This window comes from Temnothorax nylanderi, unplaced genomic scaffold (assembly GCF_030848795.1).
Source record: "Temnothorax nylanderi isolate EJ_2023f unplaced genomic scaffold, tnyl_v1.0 TNYL_tig0050_pilon, whole genome shotgun sequence".
NCBI lineage: Eukaryota > Metazoa > Arthropoda > Insecta > Hymenoptera > Formicidae > Temnothorax > Temnothorax nylanderi.
In genome coordinates this window covers 227,896-250,382 of record NW_027249112.1, presented here as the reverse complement: position 1 = coordinate 250,382, position 22,487 = coordinate 227,896, and the positions used below count along the sequence as shown (strand labels likewise).

General features: G+C 35.6%; 1 protein-coding gene across 5 annotated transcripts in view; it reads right to left on the bottom strand.

The window, feature by feature from the left end:
• The window catches only part of Ppn (proteoglycan-like sulfated glycoprotein papilin), an 84,687-nt gene extending 65,437 nt beyond the window's left edge, over positions 1 to 19,250 (bottom strand). For 4 of the 5 annotated variants that reach the window (XM_071706215.1, XM_071706219.1, XM_071706217.1 and 1 more), the window contains exon 1: positions 16,530 to 16,664. In XM_071706215.1, the coding sequence (XP_071562316.1) occupies positions 16,530 to 16,585 (56 nt within the window). In that variant the 5' untranslated portion in view covers positions 16,586 to 16,664. Of the gene's footprint in view, positions 1 to 16,529; positions 16,665 to 19,045 lie in introns of those variants that run through there. The other variant, XM_071706216.1, reaches the window with a different exon arrangement.
• Between the last annotated feature and the right edge of the window lie 3,237 nt (positions 19,251 to 22,487).

The window sequence follows — 22,487 nt, the reverse complement described above, 5'->3', positions numbered from 1 at the left end:
ATTTCCTGGGTGGTTCCTTCTGGAACGGTCAGTGATAAATAGACCGCGGTACGTTCTCTTCCTTACGGCGCATAGCGTACAAGGAATGTCAGGAACAGCATCTCAGCCAAGATATAAGATCAGTACCGTGTATATGGCCAATTGATTTGCAATGATTCACACCTCGTTTGTGATCTTGTACATATGAATTACGAGTATAAAATTCTTCTTCTACATATATTCACTCTTTATATATCTTCATATATTTATTTAATTACATAATGTAAAAGTAAATTTCTGTCTTTTTTATTGAAGAATTTTATCGCGCAGTTAGAGATATGAAGAACGCGTTTCTCGGATTTTGCGCAAGATTATGTAACTCTATACGAAGCTGTCTATCTGTCGTGTAAATGACATTTGCGTGCGGTTGTAAAATAATTTACAATATATCAATCAATTTTTGTATATGCATCCTATTTCATTTGCCTAAGCCACAAACTGCGTGAAATAGTATCGACTTCCTGCCACGGTATAAGCGTTTCCGATAGCTCGCGCTGACCAGATGGATGATGTCGCGACTTCGCGGAAGACTTCTCTCAGAAATTTCTTTTCTAGAACACCTGAAGAACTTTAATCCTGCTTTGCTGCGTCACGAGGACCGCGGTGCCCCTCTTTGAGAATGTTTGACGTTTCCATTAACGCCATCTCGGCTACGATGGATGAGTACTTTGATGTACACCGTCACTTTAATTAGTAAAACTCGCATCACTACTTCTCACTTATATTTTCCTATTTTACTATGTTTTCTCGTAACTTTTATAATTGTTTCGCAGGATAACAATCTTATAGAAAAAATAATAGTTAAAAAACTTCCGTAGGATACATTAATAAAAATGTTTTACGTTTTTTCCCCCAGAAATCACAAATTACGAATGTACAAATATATAATATGATTTGGTGTAATTGCACGTCAAAAATATATATTAGGCTCTACACTTGTAATCAATCACAATTTTATCTCATTATTTATAAGGCATATCTAAAAATTCTTGTAACTAAAGTGATTACGATATATAGTCTTTGATTACTTTCAAGAGCTTACAATTAGTCCTGAAAAGGGACATTTCACTTACGAATATTTTTTAACATCGCAGATAACATTATTAATTTCTTAAACCCAGCAACCAACAATGGTGATTAAATATGTGTTAAATATAAGATTGTAACGTCTGATTCATAATATATTATGCAAATCTCGATGTTGCCGTCGAAAGTTGGTGATAAACATTTCAGAATTAGAAAGACTGAAGTAATTTTATTTTCAATAAAGTGCCATATTTGAGAGGAGAAATAATAAAATTAAGCAATTAGTGAAATAGAATCGTGATTGCGACATGGCAATGCAAAATTGTAATTTAAAGCTTATTATTAAAGACCGGATATTGATTCATTAAAGAACAATAACGAAAAAAAATCGAGAAATAAGAATGAGATGAAGGATTCTCGAGATTTCAAGGCGCGCAATGTGTTGTCAGGTCAGATAAGAAATTAAATGTTTCCTAACTTTCGAGATTTTCGTAGGAAGGACAACCCATTGATTTTGGACAGCGGATCGCGCTCGAAGTGATGTCGACTTCTTATTTGCATTTAGATGTAATCCTGTGTCAGGCTGTTAATTTTAAATAATGTGTTAAAGTGTTGTAGATAAACTGGCAATATAGATTTAAAAATGTGACAACACGAAATTTTTCGTTAAATTCAAAATTACATCGACCAATTTTCATAAACAGTTATTCGATAATCGTAAACTACTCAGGCGGAATTCTGCATAGATGAACTTCGAAAATTCGTTAATTGACATTTCAGATGTCAATGTATAGTAACTGCATTCATGCCAAAATCAAGTAATTCGATTACGATTTAATTGATTAACTGGCTCCAAACTCCGAGATAACCGAATTATTTGGAATATTGGTTAATATCGTCACGCCTTGATTATTCATATTAAACATATTCGTAAAAATGAAACAATATTACGAGTTGACTTCGAATATATATTGAATATATGTAATTACCTTTTTGATCATAAATAATTTGATAGATCTTATTTTATTCTTGTAAATATGTATTTGTATTTATTGATGCAAATAAATAAATGTACATTATACAATAATTGCTTAAATTTGTCATTTACAATAATGTCCGTCTAAAAATTAATGCATAACTATATAATTTTCACTTTTGCCATCATTAATCACTTTTGATATGATTTATTACAAACTGTAAACACGAAAATCATGTTGAAGTTATAACGTCGTTTTCAATATATACTAAATATGTATATGTATATGCCAAGTGCATTATGGATATTTGAAAATTTATAATAGCTAGTCTCATTAATTTACTTTCCAATCTTATTCTCTAATATTTTTCAAACAAGTATGAGTCGTGATTTGTAGTTGATTGTGATGAATCTGACGTCCGTGTCAAATGCTTTCATCGTTTTGCCGGTCGATCTCTTATTAAACACGTTTTTGACATGTTGAAAAAACTGGTCATACGTCATACTCTGACGAGTGCTATTTAAATCCGCGGAAAATGTTTGCGGATATAGAACCTTTTCATCTGGCGTGAAGCGACGCGTACTATCACATTTGCGTTGAAAACGGTGCTGATATGAATGCAAATAAGTACTCGTGGAATTACTTGTATATTTTCTAACGGCATAAAGCTCATATTAATGCACACGTCTAATTGCAAGTCATCGTGATATTGAAACTGATTGATCACAAACGGAACATGTTGCAAAGCGTGACTACGATAATCTCTTAACGTCACGCAAGTTCAAATCAATATTTAATATTTAATATATTAAAAATTTTTTTAATCAGTATAGTGTTACGGCTCGACGCTCCTTTTCTTTGATTGATTTTTAAATCAGTAGATATATTTATTTTACATTTTATATAATAATTCACATATCTCTTGCCCATTTAACATTACAATTATCAACCTTGATCCTGAATTTGAACTTATCATTTATTAAGTAGTTCCTTATACAAATGTTTATGTTTTACGTATTAATATTATAACACTATGCGTAACTTGACAATTTTTTCTATGTTCTCTACAGTGAGATTTTTGTCCGGAAGATTTGATTAACCATGAGAAGAAGGTTCTGCGGGTCGATAAGGAGTAACCCGCAAAAAGACTTTACTGTTTCTGATAAGAGCTTAGATAACAACGCGAGATTTCGTGAATTAACTCATTGAGAAGACAGAACTGATATTCATAATTCTTTATCTGTATACTGAGAATAACGAAAGCGGGATCTTTTGAACATATGAGTCAACGTAAATTTCTAATCAGCTGTGTCACCAAAGAAAGGAAACCAGTGAAAAAGACTTATATTTTTTTTATAAATGTCTATATGAAAATTTTATTTGATCGTTAAAGAAGTATATTAAACTAAATTTATTAAATAAAAAGTTAATGAGAAAAATCACGCATGTTTCCCATAAACTTCTGCAAACATCTTTTAGTAACAGTTGCTTAAGAAATAAATTAAGATATCAAAAGTTCTTTATAGCTTTAACGTGGAATTTCATATTTGATTAAAAATCAATCTTTATTAATTGCGCAAATCGCAAAAAGTAATCTTCTATCATTAAAAAAAATCTATTATTAAAAAACAGTTGTTTAAAAGAAAGAAATCTCTTCGTTGAAGAAAGAAATCTTTTTGGAGTTTTGCTTCGCTGTGATGAGGTGCAAAGAAGGTGTGCCGCGGTTCCGTTCTCCAAAACTCGAGGCAAACACAACAAAAAGAACGGTCGGTAATTTAAAGTTCGCCCGCTAACGAGCGATTTGTGTGCAACTTACGCCACCCTGCTGAGCGAACGAAACTAACCGCCGCAGGTGCATTTATTCAAATGCGCGTTATCGTACATGGTCTAATTAACGGTCCCAATTAACAAATAAAACTGCTCGCATTAATGCATCTAAATATAATAATGCGAGTCAATAATAAACTAATCATTTCTGCGTTGTAAGCGGATATTCCCCAAACAAAATGTTTGTTTTCGAGAAACAAAGCTTTATTAACTTGCATTTAAAAAAATCTCTAAAACATTCTAACGATCAAACTAAAGATCTAAAGATCAAACTGTAAAGATATTCAACACCAATTTCATTTTATAACATTTGATAGAATTTGATACGTTTCGTTGAAATTAATCGTCAGCTAACGCAGTATTAAGCGCCGAGCGAATGTCTGGTTCTACGACACAATAGATCACGGCAAATAATAACTAATTAGCGAATAAATACTAATTAACGAAGATAGTAGCACGCGACACCCGACGAAGAGTCATGCATGCGCGCGTCAGCAACACCTGTGAACGCGAGAGTATGTCGACGATGCCTGGTGCTGCGCGATATATGAAACACTGCGTCAATTAAATTAATCACGCGTGCCATTACCACTCAGAATGCACACGCGTCCAAATTTTATGTGAGTCTAACGCGCTCATCCGATGATGAATCATTACTGAGCAATCATTTTCTTTAAATACTCGACCAAGTAATGGTCCTCAAGCTGCTTAAGACAGGAATATCTATGATAATAGAGTATTTGACCAGGAACATATATATTCATCTTCGTTTTAATACATATTTGTAAAACAGAGAAATTCTTAGAATACACAAGCTATGGATTGCCTCGGATATATGCTGGTATATATACTTTTTTATTTGTTATTTGGAGATTATATCACACACACTTGAAATATTTAAATTGGTAATTATTAATATGAGGTTGTAGTTGTATGTTGCGGTTGAGTACATATAATGAAAGTAGTAATAAAATAGTACAAATTATAAACACTTAAACAGATATTAAAAATTAAAATTAAAATTAAAATGTTTTAATTTTTTTAATATTTTACTACTGGACTTACTTGGAGACATGATTAAAGCATTCTGTTATAAGAATGATTCCGTTTAACTGTATATCGAAAGCTACTACAGAATAGCTACTTTTCTCTCCGCTCGTTCTCGATGATATTCAAGACGGTCGTCACAAACGTGATCAGAGTGCGCAATGAGATGCAAAATGTTGAATACACATAGTGTGCCTAAATCACTCGCACAACCTAAATCAATAGTCATTAGCAGCGAATTTGTTTGCACGATACTCAATGGCTATGCCTTCTTTTGCTTGCTTGCTCATTCCTGAAACTAAGCTCGCGAATATCTGTTCACCGCGGTTTCGCAATTTCCTTGAATTTTCGACACATAAATTGCGAGGATCTTCAATGTTATCCGCCGGCATTGTTCGTGTATGCCTATTTGAGATAAAACGATTTATCTCATTGCGTTGGAAAACCACCACAATTAAAGCGGCTTTCTTGTACTACAAAACATTTCAATTTCTCCGAGAATTATCTTTCTTCCTATCTTTTATTCCTTTGGTCAAAGAAGAGTGAACTGATAAAAATACTAATTGGTAGACAAGACCTTTTCTTAGACTATAAAGAAAGCATTTAAGGAAAACGTTGTACCTCGAATAATCTTCCGTGCATCGAAAATTTCATTATTTACGATTTTTGTTTAATATGTAACTTTAAATTTTTTTAAATCTATTTAAAAATTTAACTAAGAGCATAAATAATATCATAAAATATATAATAAACTAACGCGAATTATTATATATGCGCATGATTTGTTCACTTAGATGCAATTAATTTAATCGATTTGATAACAGCACGAGATTTATGAACAGCTTCATTAAGTAATATCAGTGCAATAGCAACATTAAGAATTCCAATAACTGCTCTATCGGAATTGCTTGTCATTAATATTAGTCAGCTGCGCGCAGCATAAGGAAAGTATTATAGACATTTTCGTGGATGAAGGATGCGCACGATTATGTTCGCGATATCACCGTAGGTAGGTAGAAATTGCGGCGCAGGTGCAATGTGAGAATGCTGTCTAGAAGAACAGTATAGCTACTGTATGTAGTAAACAGGTAACAGGCGGAAGCGTCTTCGCTGTCGTTGCTAATGCACCGTGCATACAAGAACCCGACACCCGTTAGTTACAAGATAAAGGTTTCTTCACGTCTACCGCGACCACACAAGTGTCACAGACATCATAAACGTATGACCTATCATTTCGATTTACAGCTGTTGCATTTACACATCTCCTTCATTAGGAGATTAAAATTATTATAATTTGTAATTTATTACAAATATCAGTAGTTTTATTTATCTACAGGCTTTTCAGCTAATTTAAAATTGATTTTTCCTCAGTGAAGCATCGGGGTAATATTAATAATTTCTTATTTATTTATCTTATTGCAATTTATTTAATCGGAGGTTATTTATACGCATAATATTTATATATTTATATAGGTATTTAAGACATTTTTATAACAAGTACATGTAGCTTCTAATTGTATTGAATGAAACCAATTAACGATGAAATAATAGGACAATTCTTAATCGTCTTGTCTAATCTGAAATCATAATTTAATAAAGTTTTAAAGGAGTTCGAGGTGAGTCAGCGAATTAATTCGCAAATTGATTTGCTGAGTCATCGAAGAACATTAGCCTAAAGCATTAGTCTAATCTTTTTTGCCTTCGTGAAACTGTTATTTTTTTATAAATCAAATAATTCAAATATTTCGTGGTTCTATGCTTCGCATTTTTTTTCTCGTTATTTATTTCGGATTTTCAACTTCCGGTTTTCGCGACGAGATCGATTATCGCGCGCGATAACGTATTTGTAAAGTGCAAGTTTACGCGTCAGAGATGTCATAAAATTCAGGAATTTAAATTGACGTCGGATATTCTGCGAATAACCGAGCAGCCCGACAGCGCGACATTCACGGGCGGTCCCTATATTCGATTCGCCGGCGAGTGAGCTGATTCTATTACAGATTAGAGTGTGACGGCGGATGATATCTACCTGCAATCGTGCGCGATTCGACGATCGTTACCGTGCACGAGATGCGCGTTACACCGTGATTTCCGCGGAGCGGTAAAGGCCTGGGCAAAAATTGCAAACCCTATTATCCGGATCCTCTGGCGAGAGGGCATCGTCGCCGGGTAGGAACGACCCTGCAATCTTGCAACATCCATCTTGGTATCTTCTGACGTTGATCGAAAAGGCCGGCAGGCTGATTCGATAACTTAATTTTCGGACAATAAATTTTCTAGAAATTACAACGCTCCAGTTGCAAGAAACAATCACGTTAGTTGCCAGTGACTTTTTATTACTTCGACTTCATAATTCTTTTATAGCGAGATCTAATAACATTTCCGAGACTCGCAAACTTTCATCTTGCGTAGTTATAGTTTCCTTCGTCTTATTGTTACGATGCATTAAATAAATTATATACACGATATATATTAATGGATTTCTTTAATAGTTTATACGGGCGAATATATCTCGGTCTTTGGGATCTTTTCACGGCGAAAGAATTAACGCCGAAATTCATAAAGGCCCTTCATTGTATCCTTCCATTTGTTTCTCAAGCTTGACATCCTGAAATTTCGAACCAGGGTTTCTCGTAAAATGTGTAAAAGGTCGTCCATGCGACATTGAGATATCGTATCCAAGAGAGAGAAAGAAGACTCAACCGTCGCATTGTTCAAGCTCGACCGCGGGTACTCCCACGCGACTAAGTCAATTTTATCCTCGAAGACATATCGATCTTCCACGTCCGAGGATGTCGTAATCCTCGGACCGACCTACAGCACATCGATGCGACGTAGGTACAAGTGAGCCAAGGGTTCAAAGAACGCATAATGCTCAGTCATGAAGGATCAACTTCTGTTGTAGGTTCTCAACTCCCGGTTATTTGTATATAAATTTCATTCTACTTTCGTTCGTTCACTTTTCACTTTTTTGCAATTACTGTTCAATTATTGTAAATAAATTATAAAGACGCAATAAAGTGATGAATAAAAGTTCTCCTTGATCTCGTTGAAAGCGCGCTGCAAATCCATTTGAATAAAACAACCTATTCAACGGGCTTCTGTAAAATATTTGCGTTGTAACAATGGCGCGAATAAAGACTGATGCTGCGAAGTAAAAAGAATAAAAATAAGCAAGAGAATAATCTACAAGTCCGACATACGTGACATTCTTGACGCGCGTGTGATTAAAAATCCCCATTCTCCATTGTGCTTAACGTCGCATGCTGCAGCGAGAGAAATCTCATTACCGTGAAGAATCAAGCTCAATTTATATAAGTTGATACAGAGGATGTACGATGATGCACTCGGTGTCCTCGTATAGCATTGTAACGCGAAATCACGTCAAATATACCTGTATTAGCGGCCGTGGAATCTTTATCGGATGTCCGCGGTTTACAAAGAGAGCCAAGGAGCCGCGTGCTCCATTGGGATATTCCAAGAATGCCGGGCATATCTTTGGCTTTGTTCGAAACAGATACTAAACGGTGCGGGGGTGTGAGAAACCGGACCACGCTACACACGCCACGAAGCGCGATGAACTCAAAAAAACTTGTCCTTAAGATGATTCATTGATCCATCGAAGCGCGAACACCCGGTATATGGTACTGTATCGACGATCACAATGACGTTTCGACCCGCAGGGACGGGCACGTGAGGGATTATTATAATGAGATCTTTAGAATTCCCGGGCAAACAGGTCCTACTGTCCTACATTCTATATTCTCTAAGTACTGATTCAAGGGACGCCGCCCTGTCAACCATCTGCGGTCTGATGTGAAAAGACCGTTTCGTAACGGGTCGAGATGTTTGCACCATATTGAATCCACTGATCGGGTAAACCACCGCTTTATTTAACATGCTCTATGTAAACTGTACGATAGCGAGAATTGTCGAAAAATATGTGTAGTAGTTACAAGGGATATGGCTTATTACGAGATACATTTTGAGTGTATTTCTGATTTCTAATGTATGATAGATTTGTTTTTTCGGTCATCGAGCAAAACTATATATGCTTTCACTGCTGCGTAATAATTGCATCATTGTGTAATATTTTGCTGTGTAATATTTGTTCGTAATGCACTTTTTACTTTGATTTATGACGCATGATATCCGCACGCAAATAATCCGTTTCCGCCGGCGATAGTTGGTTAATACGTTTTTCTCGTATGAATAAAAATTAAGTTATCTCGCAAGATCTCGATGATTAGTAATGCATGACATTTTACATAAAACTTACTTTGCACTCTATAAAACGCTTCGATAAGTATTATAAGTTTTATAAGTATAATTAAGGACGCTGAACACAAAGGGAAATTTTGTAAAGAACTAACCGTCTGGTGACTCTACTTCTCATCGGAAATTTCAGTCGTCTGGGCGTCTGCGGTTTTGGACCGCAGAATGAGTGGGAGAACTGTCATGCCACAAAATCGTTTCGCGGTTGTCCTGGCTCCGTTATTAGTTACATCCCAACACCCCCGTGCATTGTATCCGGACATCAAGCCGGGGAAAAAACAAGTGTCAATAACTATTACGACGAGTTTCACAGCGATATTTCACAGATCGAAAGACCATTTCTAATAATATCGTGTAACAAAACATCAACCACGTACTTCTTTTATCAGGAGAAACCTTTGCAGAAAATTCATTTAAATTCCATATGATCCAGGATAGCTTAAATCGTATAAATCTTAAAACAAGTAAATTTAACTTTATATAATAGAAATTAAATTTTATATATTTAATACAAACTATTTAAAATTGAAAATATATAATAAATATTTATGTAGAAAGAATTTGCAATATCAAAAACTAAACGTTTGTTTGCTAGTGCTTGCCGATAGCGCTACCTTATCTCTAATACCTCGTTTAAAAGCCAGATTTTATAGTCGTGGCGGCTTTTCTCATATTTTTCGTTGCTCATCCCGTGAGAGAGACCATTCTCTTCTAGAACAGGAGGACGCTTTCGCTCACGTGGATCAAGGTATCAGTAGACGGTAGAGGAGGCGGCATCGAGAAAGCGACGGCGGCGTCGAAATGGTAGGGGGACGGAACGAGAGCGAGACGGAAAGAACGGCCGGATGAGTGAGGAAGGAAGAACGAGCGTGGAAAAGCGCAAGAGAGCCGGCGCGCTCGATAGACAGGAAGAGGAGCCACGGCGGGTGTTATTACGAGGAGGCGAGAACACGGTGGTGTCCGACGTTGGCGCGACGAAGATGCCGCGTCAGAACGGAGCAACAGAGTGCGACGTTTCAGGCTTTCGTACCACCAGGAGAACATGCACCGTAGACACGTCGCAGACGAAGGGCATTCTGTCGCTCTTGGCAAGCGGGAAAAAGACGAAAGAAGGCGACGAAGAAAGAACGAAAGCATAGGAAAGAGATGGTGACTTGAGAAAAGTGGGACGGAGAGGAAGACAAGAGAGAATGAGAAGGAGAGTGAGAGAGTGAGAGAGCGAAAGAGAAAAAGAGAGGGAGAGAGAGAGAGAGAAAGAGAGCGAAAGAAGCTCACTGACACGGTCACGGACGTGAGCAACGACGGAGAGCGGCATCTGAGCGCAACAGGTTGCCCTGATGCTTATTCTGACAGGGGATGCGACCCGGAGAAACTCGACGGTGATGCTGCGATACGCGAATGTGAAACAAAATGACGAGTTTGAAATTATGGTCCTGGAATGCGGGATGACTCGAAAAAGACGAAGACGAAGCAACGAGATGATAAATAATTCCTCGTTTTGTTCGCTCAATATGCATCGTCAAATCAACACATGAAAAATATATGTAACAAGATACAAATGATTCCTTGACTGCACTGAACTAATTTGCCATTGTCATATGTTGATTAGAAACCTGTTATACGTCTCGCATCGCTTCACTGACAATGAGAATAAATCCTTGGACGTAATTTTATTTTAATAGCGTTTTTTTTTTCAATTTAAAATATTTTACTAAAATATTTATAATCAAGAATCAAATCTATTAAATTAACATTTACTACACTTTTATGCACAGCAATCAATTCCTTGACTAAAAAAAAAATCTCGTATTAAATTCTCCAATTTCAAGTCAGGTTGGCTAAGTGCGTTTTATACATATAAATGATAAAATTCTTGTAAATGGTGAAAAATTTAATAATAATAGATTGTTAAGAATGTAAATTATATTAAGATTTTATCGGGTTAAAGATAAAAGTTGTATTTACGTAACGAGCGTTACAACGTTCAAGATTATATCAGTATAAGAAATCATACACGGTAAGAACGAGTGTAAATATGGAAGTTGTTATTTCGTCAGATTCTTTTCGGATCCGCTAGACGTATAATCATCGTAAAGATCACGCGGCTCACTGATATGTTCACAGTCATGGACAACTTGGGAATCTACGGGTTCGCCGGTGATGACTAACAACAAAATTTCTATCGATCGATTTTTCTGGCAAACCAACGGCACAAAACCTGCTGCTCCAATTCTCTATGGTCCACTCGCGCTGTTGATTTGATTCGCTCAATAGTTGTAGTTAAACTTCTTCTCGACAAACGAACCACCGGTGAAGAAGTACATATAAGAATACCACGTTTTTTTCCCTCGCCGATCGTATATTATCGTGCTTCTCGTGCGCAATTTCTTCCCGCGAAGGACCAAAGGTTCCGCTAGCTTCGTCCTGCTCGATTTTGCGCGTCACGATACGATCGTACTTAGCCTGATGAATGATCCTCGTTGATTGCAAGTTATTATGTCCGCCAACGAGAAGGCCCGCCAAACGCGTGTCTCATTTTCTCCGAGGACAAGTATATCTTGTACCAATGACGGGCTGTGAGTACGTGAGCGAGGTAGGTCGATGAAGGTAAACTGTCATCGGCCACACGAACTCGTTGACAGATTACTTCCAGAGATGACTCGCGCGTACATACAATTTGTTGCTAAAACATTTTGTCGTGAAATCGCGATCGGAAGAAGCGACAACTTTTCCAACGTAAAAAAAAACCAGCATTTTCATCTCCGTTAAGGATTTTGTTTTTTTTTATTTACGCCGTGTACCCGTCAGTCACACAAGAATTATATGCGCGGCTTCCTCTCGCTTCGTACCTTTTCTTCTTGTTCCTTTTCGTGCGTGATGCGCACGAGCGCAGAAGGGTTGCCTTCCCTTCCCGTCCCTATCATGATATTTTATCGACTACAGTCGCTCTCTTACGATGGAGATGAACGAGGATACGATATAACCGGTACTTTTTTTCCCCGCTCTGCGGAGCCTCTTCTTACGTGAGGATGAACGGAGGGGAAACCCACGTGTATGCAAGCGCTTTCCTTGGCCTTTCTCCCTCGTTCCTCATTTACTCGGCCTCTTCTTTTCAATCTCTTCTGCTCCTTTTGCCGAAGCACTTGAATCCGTGGATCTCGTAATTACTATGAGCAAACAATGCTACAAGGAATCGTATCCTTGTGCTTCAGAATGTTGATACTCACACAGTCGAATTGCAAATCATAATTGTGCTCGTTGTCGTCCGCGTAAAAGACGAAGTTTGTAGTAATATCTTCGTGAGATAGTTGGATGAGACACTCGACCACTAAACACATAAGCTATAGGTTCTCGGATTGATCACGACAGTCTATTGCTTTTTGAAGAATAATTCACGAAGGCTTTGGGGCGTAAAAATGACGCGCGTATACATTACCGCCCGAGCTACAAATAGGTGCGAACATATTAAAAAGGGAAAGATTAAAAACAAAAAGAAATGTATATCTTTACGGAGAAAAGATGAGTTCTCGCTTACAAAGATGCGTCGGCAAGTTTTTCATTTTATGCGAGTCAGCGCCAGCAGATATCAGAAATTGTGAATGCAGTTGCACGGTAAATGCTCAACGTTGAAATAATAATTCAAGCTATGTTGCACAATGTTAACGCGAAATAGTGAAAAGAAGTTTTAGCACAGCTGGTGAAAAACATTACTTAAACTGAGAAAAACGTATCAACCTTTTTTTGTAACTGGAAAACTATATTAATAATTCATATCATGTTTGTTAAATAACATTCTACTTTGCAAAAAAACATGAAACAGATATGTAGGTATTTTTTTTCAAAATTATACTCTGTAATTCGTTTCAATCTATTGTTATATCTCAGATTTTTGAAGAATAAGTTTTATTATTTTTCAAAATTAATTATTTAGATTAAAAGTATACATCGTCTTTAAGTCTTAAACGTATTAAATGGCACTGCACTATGGTTGAATCAAGTTCGTTACGAATGAGGAACAATCCAATTACTTCGAGTAATCATCCGGTCAAATCTTCTGAGAATAAATTAACATTTCTTTTACTCTTCATCAAAAGTAACTGGGGGAAATATGATTAGAAATAAAGAACTGCACAATAATTATTATATGCACCCGTAATCAATATCCAATTTGAACTAATAGTAATATTGTTAATTTGCAAATAGTATGTACTATAAATTGATAAAGTCCTATATTGTATCGCTATTCTTTTCACACCAATATTTTTTTGGACGAATGAGAATACGGTGTATTATCACGAAGATACATTCATAATAGTATCTATCAATTTCAATATTTTATATTGACTTATATTGACAATAATAAAATGTCGTTAAAAAAAGAATTTATAAATAATAGAAAATTTTTTTTGCTAAATTTGTTTGGATTGATGGCTTATCTGTCATTATGAGAATTAGGCAAAAGCGTTACTAATTCTTATAAAGGCATGCATGTGTACAGGAATTTAATAAGATCAATTTCTAAATATATTAAAAATTGTATAGCAAATTGGATAAATGCAGCAGTAAAATAAATCTTATAAAATTCATGTAAAACGTAAAATTTATATAAACAAATATGTATTTGAGAAGGACAGGAAAAACTTATCATGCAATACATTCGTACTATTTACGAATGTCAGCACATAATTACTTTAATGAGCGTAAAGTTTTATATCACTTAAAAATACAGATGTTTCATTAATTATCCTTTTAGCAAGTTAACAAACGCGTAAAGTTTGCAAACTCCTATTTTAATCGATCAAATAGCTCGCAAGATTGCAGAATGAATTCAAATTTAGTTAGAATAATGTGGGGAGCGTACGTCGCGCAATGTATCTTCCGTGATCTAGAAATGCGCGGGAGTTGTGATTAAAATTACTTTCCACAGCGCGCTTTCCTACCCTCCTGTACGATAATCTCATCTATACAAACAGCCTAACAATAAACAAAACCGTAATACTTTCGAGTGTTTTGAAACAGCGGAACAGTGCCTGGTATTTAACCAAACACGCGAGGGCTGTGCCCTGGAGTATTAACTTATGGAACAGAAATAACAGCTTTCTCTCCCTCTCCCCTCTACCAGAGAAACTAAAATAAGCCACGAAATGCAGGATTGTCTGCAACATATGTGGCCGGGTATACCTGACAGAGTGCTTTCCGCGTTGGAAATTTCTATGAGCGAATATACACAGTGCGGGACCAGTGGAACAACGTATTTATTCGGCCGACATTAAATTGTTTATTCGGTATAAGCCTACGACCCTTTGTTCCACGAGGTAGGTCTCGCGGGTTTTTGAAATTCGAAAAAGATATTAGAACGTCAGTTACTATATTTCTCACGTGTCGGCATCGCGCAAATAACAAACTTTGTAATGTTGCTATGTCAGCATGCAGATACTTCTTCAAGGAATCCTTTCTTTCCTTCCAAGAATGCATTAGTAATAAACATTAGCGCAGTTAATACATAATTCGAAGAAGACATTTATTAGATTCTGTTAATCTCATCAAAGGAAAAATCGGATGTATAAATAAAATAAATGATAAACCAATTAACAAAATTAATTAATAAATAAAACAGAAAACATTTGTTTTTTTTTTACCATTACACAAACGTGCATAAATGAATGAGATAAATAAAAAAGTAAATAAACGAGGCGCGAAATATTTTTCTTTGATTTCTCATAAAATACAAGTTGTGATTTTATTGAGAGAAACAACTCGCAAGTGCAATGCTTAAATCTCGCATCGTTTGCAACTGTTGTGATGCCGGTTAAATTTTAAATTCTGACACATTACACGCGTATTCTGTGTACAGACTGTGGAAAGACGTCTACATAGAATCAGTAGGAATTAGCATAAACCATTGTCCTGCCAAGCTAGCCAGTAGGATGGCACCTGAAAGCTCGTTACAATAACCCTTTAGAACTACCGCAAGTGAAGTACTGTTATAACCGTAAATCGAAGGCAAAAACATTTTCGTTGACTTGTGTAAATATGTAATAATTCATGTATTGTAACGTAATTTAATTGTCACTATTACAATATACCAGGAAGGCAGCTTGTCTAATAGCTTAGCACAGAATAGATGGAGAAAAGAACAACAATAATAAAATACAACTCCCGGATTTACATTATATATCTATATAAAAAAATTAAAGGAAGAGAAATATGTACATTGTATAAACGTGGTAGACGTTGCATGACCGCAACGTGAAAAGTTGATGATAACTAGTTTGTAGCCACAGCATTGTGCGAATATACGAAATTGTTTTTTAAAAATGACATAATTCTGGTTTACTGGAAAATAAATAATAAGCAGTATATAATAAGTTAAGTCTAGTTAACTGGAAGCGCTCGGAGCACTTTAACAAATGAGTCGGTCGGAGGAGACACACATGTCGACCAATCCGCCCTTCGCGTCTCAAAGAACTCACGAGACCATCTCCTGTTTCTCGACATGTGCGAATTGTGCATGTCGGAAGAAACGTAAACGTCTGCGACTAGGCGAGCAGAAACGAAAACTTTTCTGAAACGGACTTTCACACACATCTAACGATCAAACCATTTGGAAAACTATGGCATAATTCAAATTGTGACGAGAATTTCATGAGTCATTCTACAAATGCGAGCGCGGATATATACATTTAAGTGTGTAAATCACCAGAATTTTAAAATTATTCGCTCGTAGAAGTAATAACTAGTAGAAGTAATAACTCAATAAGAAACTCGTTTTTGTAGTAATTCAGTTTATTCATTCAAGCAATTACGATCGATATCAAGTTTTGACAGTATTGCTATAGCCTCATACAATTTTGATTTGCCACGAGAAACGAGGAAAAGGAGAGAAGAAGCTGAGAAGAATGTGAAGTATGTGAACATTCGGTAAATTCTTCACTAATGCAAATAAACATTCTGTATACAACGTGATTATTAATTACGCGTTATATCTTTGAGCAGGAGCGGCGCGATAGAAAGCAAGCAAATCACTCGCAAAAACCACCTCAGCCTTTAATTAAAACTCCCTTTAAATGGTTTCGTAATTGGGTACTTCCGTGCGCTTCATAAAAACGGGCTAAACGAAAATCGATTCCCAGCCTAAGGAAGAGAGATAGAGAGAGAGAAAGAGAGAGAAAGAGAGAGATGGAGACCTGAATCTAAGAAAGAGAAAACTAAAACGAACATTCGATATTCTTCACGCATTAAAGAACGCATTCAAAAATTGGATGTAAAAAAACGGAGCATAGTCGTGACGCAATGGAAACCAACAGTGACGCAAAAAAAAATTTTTTTTCGACTAACCACGTGCTCCTGATGTTCGTCATGCCCGATGAAGATGAGCCTTGGGATATATGCATAAGCCGGAAAACTCCTTTCGGCGCACTGTTGAGAAAGGAACCGAAGGAGCGATAACGCGCACCACCTCCACGGACGGGAGTCGGCCACTGACTGAACGTGACTCCGATTCTCTCTGGAACCGGGAGGAGGCTGCGTCGACCGGTCATGGACCACAGGCCTGCGGCCTTCCGATACTGAGGTGCCGCAAATTTCGCTTTTATCCCCTTATCCCATCGCGCGCGACTTCGTATCTCATTAAATTTTTTGACTGATAAATCCACATGACATATTAAAATCTCTGTTTTCCAAATAAAGTTAAGATGAGTAGTTATATCGTCATTATTACATTCTCGCCGACAAAACCTGTCAGATTTAGAATTTATAACAATCGCGGTAATTGCTTTCATATGCTAACAATAATGATCATAGCTATTCCCATTTTCACAAAGAAAAAATTTGCATAAAATATACGAACGTTAATATGACTCTAATACACAGATATGCGTATAAGTAAACTATAAAACATTGGTTTTACATCAGTGGAAAAGAGAATGGTAATTACCTTTTTTTATTTTTTTAATGCTACGCTTTAATAGAAGGAAATGATTTGTTCCACTCGAATGTGCACATGCATCATTTCTAGGACATAAAACTAGATGAGGCAAACACAAGGACATTTGGATTTATATATCTAATTAACAGTAAGATAAGAAATGAAATGCAAGGTGTATACCGGAAATATTGGTAATTAAACTGTGCAATACTGAAAATTATTTCCATATATAATTGTTTACGCTGGTTTTACATTAGTCGTATCAAATTCATTGCATAAATTATGTTTTTGTTATGCAAAAGATGTGGGAATATCAATTAATTTTTGTTGAACTAAATTTAATTGAAACATTACTGGCAATTTTTTATTTTCATGGTATTGATCGTACAATGCAAACAAAGAATAAAAAATATCTAAAATGCGTGTGAGAATTTAAATTGAAGTTCTAATATATTTAAAAAAAAAAAGGATATAACATGTTCCAATATTTTACACCACTTAAAGATAAAATTATTTTTATAAGAACGTAAAGTGTCTCTTTTACGTATTATGCGTGAGAATGATGTACGCTAACACAATACATCTAAAAGGCTTTTTGGATGAATGTGAGCGATTTAGTAACGCACATTTGCAATTTGTAATAAATCAGTATCTCATTACTAGAAGGCTCAAGGATAAAGAAAGATCGAGGTCTCGCGGCTTCTTGAAATCCATTCATCCATTCATTCATTCATTCATTTAAACGTGAACGTCTTAATAAAGAGTGAGTCGAGGGGAATCAGGAACGAACGATTTACGAACGATCGACCAATGCCGTGTAGAAACGACAAATGAATAATGTAAGGCGTTCTTTGAAACGACTCCTTAATAGTAATGAGTGACATTACTTCTCGCGACAAATCACACGAATACCATACTAATTTACCACTATCTTTCTATAATACGAAACATAAAATATTTAACCGATTAAAATGTAAAAAAAATTGTAAATTTTTTAAGAATATTAGTATAGAGACGAAATCTCAGAAGTAGTGAATGGAAACAAAGTTTGACTTAATATACAATAAAATTGGTAGAATTAATGTAACTTACAAAGATGATAATTATTTCACAAAAAAATAACTTAAAAGGGAGAAAATAGAAAAATTATCACAGAAAAAAGATGCTTTTTTAAGTACAGTATAAATCTAAGGTCAGATGGATTCAGGGCAGTTTGTTTCAATGTTTTATGTCTTTACACAATCATTGCGTAATTAATTATTTTTTATTGCTGTATTAAATACGTCTGCATTTTTTTCTCTTTTCTATATAATGCCGTGTAATTACCACCAAATAAGTTAGACTGCACTTTCAAGTTAGAATGACATTACCGAAGTTCGAACGATTTCAAGACGGGAGAAGTAAAACTTTTAATAATAAGATCCAGTAGACGTAAACTTGCGCACTTCATACTAAATCGTTTTAATAACTGCAAGAGTAACTGTCCGACAGCAGGGTAATTTTCTATTTTGAATAAAAAAGACTTCCAATGGCATATTATTTAACAAGAGTTCATCTTTTAATCGCTTCGATACTTTGGCGAGTTACAGCATATTAAAGTATGCTACTTATCAAACAATGTACAATGTTTCATTAGATAATATGCTATAATTAAAATACATATCTTGTTGCTAGCTATAAATATGTAATAATTTGTTTTTTACTATTATTATATTTATAATAAACAAAGTAATTTTATAATTACTTTGTTACTTGTATAATTACTATACACTTTTATTTCATGGACAGATATTCGGGCCTCAACTTGACAACGAGCAACAAAAAGAAAGTTGATAATCAATCTAATCAAGATAATTTAGGTACTTTATTTACCTCATCAATCTAATAGAAATAAAAATATATATTATTTATTGTATATGTAACGCACCTTGAAAGTCGATGGCGCATGTTGAACAGTGAGGCTCTCCTGTTCTGCGGGTATCCACAGGATGCCGAGAGGAATAGTTCTTATTTCAACACAACTAGTTCTGTTTCTCGTGGTTGTAGGGCCTAAAGACTGTACGACACAGAAGCCGGTCCTCACGAAAGAACGCGCGCGTACAACTCACGGGAGAAAACTGACCGAAAGAAGCGCGGAACTTGGAGAGAGAACCGACCCCCGATATGAGCTGCTTTCGGTCGGTGTGGGTGTGAGGCAGAGGGACCAAAGAAGAGTGATGATACGAAGGAGAAAGAAGGGGAGAGAGAGAGAAAGAGAGAGAGAGAGAGAGAGAGAGAGAGGGGAGAGGGAGAGAGAGAAGGAGAGACAGAAAAGAAGAAGAAGAGTATAAGGATATATGGAGGGGACGAGAGTAGGGCTGGTATAAGAGACAGGGTGGTCGACTGGCGAGAGAACGAGATGGCTTGAAGAGAGAGACAATGGTGGGGACTCATTCATACTCCAACGCCCCCGCGAATTACGAGCACCAACTCCGGCACTCGTCGTCTACATTCGAAATGCGTCCAATGCCGCTTGATTAACAAATTTATCGTTCTTCGCTCTTCTTTAAGAGCATCGTCGGTGAAGCGTGTAAAGGAACTTCAAGAAAAATCTCGGAAACTATATTTTCGCTCACTATCTACTTTTTTTAACATATCAGGATTTGTAAAAATTTTTAAATTTTTATACGAAAGGAAGTCGTCTAAGACTTACAAAACTTTTATATAAAATTTTGCAGGTATATAGGCTTCCTTTTATATAAGAATTTTTTAATCAATCTTGGATATAGATTTATTTTTAACAGTGTCTTTAAAAGCATCAGAGAGCTTCAACAGTCTTTAATTTATAAGCAAGTAAAATTTTAAAGATTTTTGAGAATTAATAAAGTATATTTAACAATTAAATTAAATTAAAATAATTTAAATTAAATTAAATAAAATCAGATTTTAAATTATATTGAATAATAGCCGCGGTAAAAACATTTGGAGTAAATACATTTTACTTAAAATTAATTTTATTAAGATAATGATAACGACTGAACGTATCATTTCAATAAAGTAATTTCCACAAAGAGCAAAGAATAACGTTAAAAATTGACACATATGTTATATTTGTACTTAATTAAAATATTTTCATTTTCATTTTCAAGAAAACGTTTACACTTGACTGACTTGACTGTAACAGCATTAACCGCGATAGCTGCGGAAAATGGAATGCTCGAGGAAAATATCGTGATTGTCGTCTATCGGACTATTACGCTATCCCGCGCACGAGGGAGAGTCGGATTATCCGAACTCGTTTATCATCGTTATCGGTTGAAAATCGCATCTGCGATAGACGCTCATACATTAACGGCCTTTTGTTAATTAACGCATCTGGCCGTCGCGCGAACAATGCGCGTCAAACGGCGGTGGCTATTGAATTTCGGCGAATCGGGTAATCCGTTCTGCTCCGAATCCGTCCGTCCGATACATGCCAACTCGGGCAATCATGCGCTCACGTTTTATTAATCGGCATACCATTTTGTTAATTACGTGGCATTATGCAGCGGCGAAGTGCCGAGCGGAATGCCGAGTGACGCAGCTGCATGGCTCGCCGAAAAGCATGTTGAACATAACACGTGGGATGATGTGTGATACGTTCGTCCAACACCACCTGTTATAACTCTTGAAATTACGAAATCCTGGACTATACGCAATTCAATGTGTTTGAAGCTTGCCACGTGTTCAACCGAATGCCTCGCGGGTGGTAGGGCACAGCCATAATTTCAGCTTGTTGACCGGCGGCGTAACAACGAATGGTAATTAAAGCCGAACGCATCGCACGCCATCGCACTGTATATTCGAGCTGCAATGTCGATAGAAAATTTCATATACGAGAGAGTATATGTGTAAATTAACAGTGTTATTAAAATTGTGGCATGAATCTAATGAGAAGCTTGGTAATTTTACGGAGAAACAAGAATATATCATCATGATCATTGTCTTTAATTCCATTCTTCCAAATATTCGTAAATTTAATAACAATTATATATATTTTGGCCAATGATCACTATATATTTAGCTGCCTCAGCAAATATTGACATATTAAAATTATGAAAAACAACTTGCATAATAGCTTACAAGCATTATGCAAACGTGTACGCAGAATTACACAAGTTATTAAAAACTGCAACTGAGAATTTTTTGAAATAGTAGTTTTTATTCATAATATCTGGAAAAGACATGCCGTAATGCATATGTATAAATATTGCAGCGCATAGACATCAGTGTAGATATAATATTATACGTATGTATATATTATACGTAAATAACTATGCAGATAAAGTTTAGAGCGTTTATTTAAAACAATTAAGAAATTGCCTTAATTTAAAAAATTATAAAAGAGAATATATATTTATATAAAAAATAATAAAATTATAATAAGAAATCAATTTAAACGTAATAAACAAATAACAAAAGATGAAGAAGAGAGCAGAATCAAATCTTCACAAAAACGCTGATTCTTGTAATTTGTAGTAAAAAATAATATACAAGTGTGTAAAAACAATATCTATGATTCTTGACTGTAAGAATAAAATAGTTTATTAATAATCGAGGCCCCCAAAAGTGCTCAATTAAGCTCAGTGCGTATTAGTATATGTAAATAAAAAATTCATAACGACTGTTCCTGCATTTTGTGCCAAAATGTACAAGTGCGCGGACAATCTTTAAGATGCATGACGGTAAAAGAATAATGATTTATTACCGGTCGATGCCTGGAAGTACTCCATTTAACTCGATATCGCACGTTTTTTGTTGCACTTATTATGTCTTTATCTACATATGTTTCTTTGTATAAATCCTTTTTGATTAAAACAAATTTTTAATTTTTACTCCAAGAACGCTCCAAACTTCAGCTAAAAACATAACTGTTAAAGTAATATGATATAAAATTTTTATTTCATAATTCAATAATTATGTAAACACATTTATAAGCAGAGATAAAAGTCATCATTTCTGAAACTATTTTTAACGACGTAGATTTTAAGAACTTTTCAATCAGAAAGCCGCGACATTTATCGTTGCGGCAGTTTTTGAAGATGGGGCACGTTCTACGCTGTAAAAGGAGGGTGGGCGTCAAAGGAAACAGCCAGTGACCTCGAAAAATGTCCGTCATATTTAGGACACCCGATAGACGATAACTATATTCCAGGATGCAAGCTGATAGAAACTGTACGCGTGCGACTCATCTTTATCGAGTCGTATTATTCATTCACATTTTCTTTTTAACTTACCTATTTACAGAATTATCTAGAAAATGATTGTATTTTGTTATATCATGCAATAGATGCAGAGAAAAGAAAATATATAATTAAATATATATGATTAAAAGATACAGATATATAAAA